At 44.7% G+C, this 4,224-nt stretch overlaps 1 protein-coding gene across 1 annotated transcript; it reads left to right on the top strand.

The window, feature by feature from the left end:
• Positions 1-2,764: 2,764 nt before the first annotated feature.
• LOC104076382 (G-protein coupled receptor 39-like) lies at positions 2,765-3,766 on the top strand. The gene has a single exon (XM_009577220.1). The coding sequence runs from the start codon at positions 2,765-2,767 to the stop codon at positions 3,764-3,766; it is 1,002 nt and encodes a 333-aa protein (XP_009575515.1).
• The last annotated feature ends 458 nt before the right edge of the window (positions 3,767-4,224 follow it).

Raw genomic sequence — 4,224 nt, forward strand, 5'->3', positions numbered from 1 at the left:
AGGACCAGGCAAGAAAGCAAACAAACAGCCCTTCAGGAAACCTTGTAGACTCTGTTGGATAACAAACTGGGGCGGATGATCACAGCAGCTTTATTATCTCTGAAAGTGAAAAATCACCTTATATACTACAGCGACAACAATCCGTGCTCCATCTCAATGTTTCTCTGCTTCCCACCACTTGTCATTTCTTACCAACAACTGCATCGCTGCAAACGTTCAGGTGAGCATGACTGTGGCTGAGCGGGTGGCGCGCAGAGCCAGCTGCCACCCTGTGCCATGTAACCTGCATCCTCAGGATGCTGTTTTCTTACCAAGTGATTGGCTGCAGTGTGCAGCATTCATGTGCGCTGATTTTAGAAAGAAATATGGTGATCTCTATCCTTAATGCTCTTGACTCCTCTTTGGTGCTGGGGGCTAAAGTCATGGTGTGCAGTTGCAACAAATTGGATCAGGAGGGACTCCCTGGAGCATTCTCCCAGGTACAACTACACAGGCCGCATTCACTTTCAAAACTGCTAAGGGAAAGGCAACAACACAAAAATTAACTTGTGGTATTCACTGCTACAAGATATTGAAAAAAACTTAACAAAATCCCTAAAATTAGACCATTACACAAATCGTAAGTTTATAAACTGGTATCATATCCACCAGGGTAAAGACTATGAGCTCCGAACCTCCATGCCACAAAGAGGCATTAAGCACATTTAGTTGGGGAGAAATGTCTCCCTCCAGGAAGATATATTTTTTTATGATCATCCATGATAGGGTTTTATACCTATCTCTGGAATACTCACTGCTGGTTTATCTAGTCCAGTAACCTATGTAAGATTTTTTTTTTAACGGTCTCAGTCTATGAGTATCCACAATTGTCTCTTTCCTTCCTATCCTTTTTGTGGCACCAGCTCTTTATTAGAAAGTTAATAAACTTTGTATATGTTCTAAAGATAATATTGAAAACTGCAAATTGTGTTCTGCATTTTATAATTGGTGTGGAAAAAAGCGGGAGATCTAATCCTATTGGGCCTTCTCTCTCTTTTGCGCTCTCTCTCCCTTTTTCCCTTTTGATGGTAAGCAGCAAATTTTAATTAGCTTCATTTCCACAATTCAGTCATGCATATGTAATCTTTGTTCACACTTTTATAAAGTAAAATTAAGTGAAAGAAATTGGGTAATAATAGAAAGCTTGTCTGAGCAGAACAAATATGAATTACCAAACATAAGGAAAGATGACTGGGACTACAGGGCTTGAAGTTGTGCAAGGTTTGAGGTGATTTTTCTGAAACACGAATGCATAAATAATGCATAGAAACAGGTGCTGATTATCCTGTTTTGGGCATCTTTTGTTCATTATATACTTGGGCTGCTGAGGTACAGTGATAACCACTGAATGTGAGGAGACTGCTTAATAACAGCTTTCTAATGTTGCTCTTTTATCATGAGCTGAAAGTGTCACATGAGCTTGTCTAGTTAATAAAAATCACATTGTGAACACACTGTTCTTAGATTTGGTATTGGAGCAGATTACTGTACTGGGCCTCTCTCTTGATTATAGCTGCAAAAGCTGTTCTGCCATTTTGCGTTGTAATTTAAAGGTTTCCTAATCCATATACACACCCTCTACCTAAATGTTTCCAGGGGTTACCTTAGGAGCCTTCAGTGCTATGATTTGAAAGTAAAACTAAAGAGTGCATTAAATTCATTCCCCCTGGGGTGAGACACAGGAGGGGGGAAGTACCTTTTCATCCCCTGCTAGTCCAGATTATTTGAAAGCATGGGCATGACTGGGATTACTACTTCATTATTTTTGTTATATAACATGAGAAGATGAAAATTTAAAGGAAGACAATCAATGTGTCTAAATCTAGAATTCAGCTTATTTTATAACTTCTGAGAAGACTCTTTACAGTCTAAACAGTTATTTTAAGAAGCTACCGGTTCATTAGCAGCAACTAAAAACCAGAACCTCCTGTTGATGTAAATCAGTCTGTGGCTGCGCAAGCTGCGTAACAAACACTGCTGCGGCAGATGCCGAGGTCTTCATTAAAGGAAATGTAAAGTAGTGAAGCATGTTGGCATTAGCGCATACAGAAGTAAAGTCTGAAGCCCAGTTAATGTTAAACTCACAAGCAGATACTTTTTCTTCAGCACCTGTTCACACATTCAGCCTGACCCCACCAGTCTAACAGCTTTAGGAGAAACACCTCCTTTTGTCTCTGAGAAGGAGCTCCAATTACAGGAAGTGAATTTCAGACTTGGGTGGTTTTCTTTTTTTTTTTTTTCCTAAACCCAGTCACTGCTTTGCTGCCAGAGACTAGGGATAGCCTAGATTTAGTTAATGGTTAACAGAGCAGCGATAACCACACAGAAACTCTGACTTCCTTCTGCTGGGGCCAGGACCAAAAGCTGCCTTTGCTTGCAGAGCAAGAGGCAAGCGTTGAAAGGAGAGCAGTTCACACTGCAAAGGGCTGGAAAACGGCAGCTTCACTCAGTAGAGAAAAGAGCAGGAAAATCCAAAAGGAGCAAGAGGAATTTGCCACAAAGATAGGTAAGAGCTGAAACGCTTTCCTGCTCGGCTTATTGACTCAGTGGCTGTTTCTAACAAAACCCACAGGTGTGGCTAGTTGAGACTCGTTGTACCTGACTGCTCTGACCTGTGCATCTCGGTCAGAGGGGCAAAGCGAGAAAGGCTCTATTTGCTGTGAATTTGAACGTCAGAGAGGGCAGGAAGGCTCTTCCTCCCTCCCCCCCGCCCTGGGGGCTGCTCATGGCAGGACAGACGTCCCCTTCAGACTGTTCTCATCTCATTGACCACAGCCACATCCCTGAGTTTGAGGTGTCTACTTGGATCAAGATCACTTTGGCTTCAGTGTATGTCTGCATCTTTGTTGCGGGCATCTTGGGCAACAGCATCACCATCAAGACCACCAGGATCCTGCAGAAGAAAGGTTACCTGCAGAAGGAGGTCACGGACCACATGGTGAGCCTGGCCTGCTCTGACCTGCTGGTCATCCTGCTGGGCATGCCCATGGAATTCTTCAGCGCCATCTGGAGCCCCTTTTCCACCCCCAACGGCAACATGGCTTGCAAGCTCTACTACTTCCTCTTTGAAGCCTGCAGTTATGCCACTGTGCTGCATGTGGCCACCCTCAGCTTTGAGAGGTACGTGGCTATCTGCCACCCCTTCAAGTTCAAGGCAGCCTCTGGACCCCGCAAGGTGAAGCTGCTCATCGCCTTTGTCTGGGGTACATCTGTCATAGTGGCTCTGCCGCTGCTCTTTGCCATGGGCACAGAATATCCCCTGGAAACCATTGAGGGCTACCAAGGCATGACTGCCTGCGTCAAGCCTATGCCCAAGCACCACCTCCCTGAGCTGAAGTACAATATGACCATCTGTACCAGCCTCTCCTCCAAGTGGCCTGTCTTTCAGGCCAGCATCTTCAGTGCCTTTGCTGTGTACATTATAGTGCTGGGATCTGTCACCTTCATGTGCCGCAGCATGATGAAAACCCTGATGATCCACAAGGAAGGAACTGTGGCAGTGAAGGGTGGACTAAGACACCAGGAGCAGTACCTAAGAAAAAGTGAGAGCTCAGAGGCCAAGAGCTCGAGGCGACAGATCATTTTATTCCTGGGTAAGAGCCCTGTCCTACTCCGCCTCCCCTCCCCTGCCCCCTTTCCACATGGGAAGGAAACCCAGAAGCCTCCATTTTCTCTCACCAAGTTCCCCCAAATGGGGGATGTATGGTTTGAAACTGGTGCAAAATGAGGGAGAAGGATACTTTTGGTCGCGATGATATATTTTAAGAAACGTGATTTCCCTGCGTGTTTTTGACTCACTTTAACAACTCTTGTTGTTAGAACAGGTGGGAGGGAAGAAGGCAAAATCCACTTACTCTCTGCTATTTATGTCGTTTGATTATACTGCATGCCTACACGCAGCAATATGGGTAACAGGGTATTGCTGCTTGACCTTTGGGGTAGCAGTAGGCAACAGTTGCCTGGATATAAAGTAGCTCTACTTGCATGTTTTCCCATTAAATTACAAATATGTGCATGTTTAGTAAGGCTCTTGAAGGGAGGGAAGACTGTCTTGCAAGATCTGAAGCTTGTCCCACTCCGAAGGCATGTCCTAGTTAATTCAAGATGCTCCCTGAAGGGTACTTATTTAGCCCTGGCGGTTGTGGCTGTGTTGCATCCGAGTGTTAAGAAAGCTGGACTGGAGAG

The sequence above is a fragment of the Fulmarus glacialis genome, unplaced genomic scaffold (genome assembly GCF_000690835.1).
Source record: "Fulmarus glacialis isolate BGI_N327 unplaced genomic scaffold, ASM69083v1 scaffold38934, whole genome shotgun sequence".
Classification (NCBI taxonomy): domain Eukaryota; kingdom Metazoa; phylum Chordata; class Aves; order Procellariiformes; family Procellariidae; genus Fulmarus; species Fulmarus glacialis.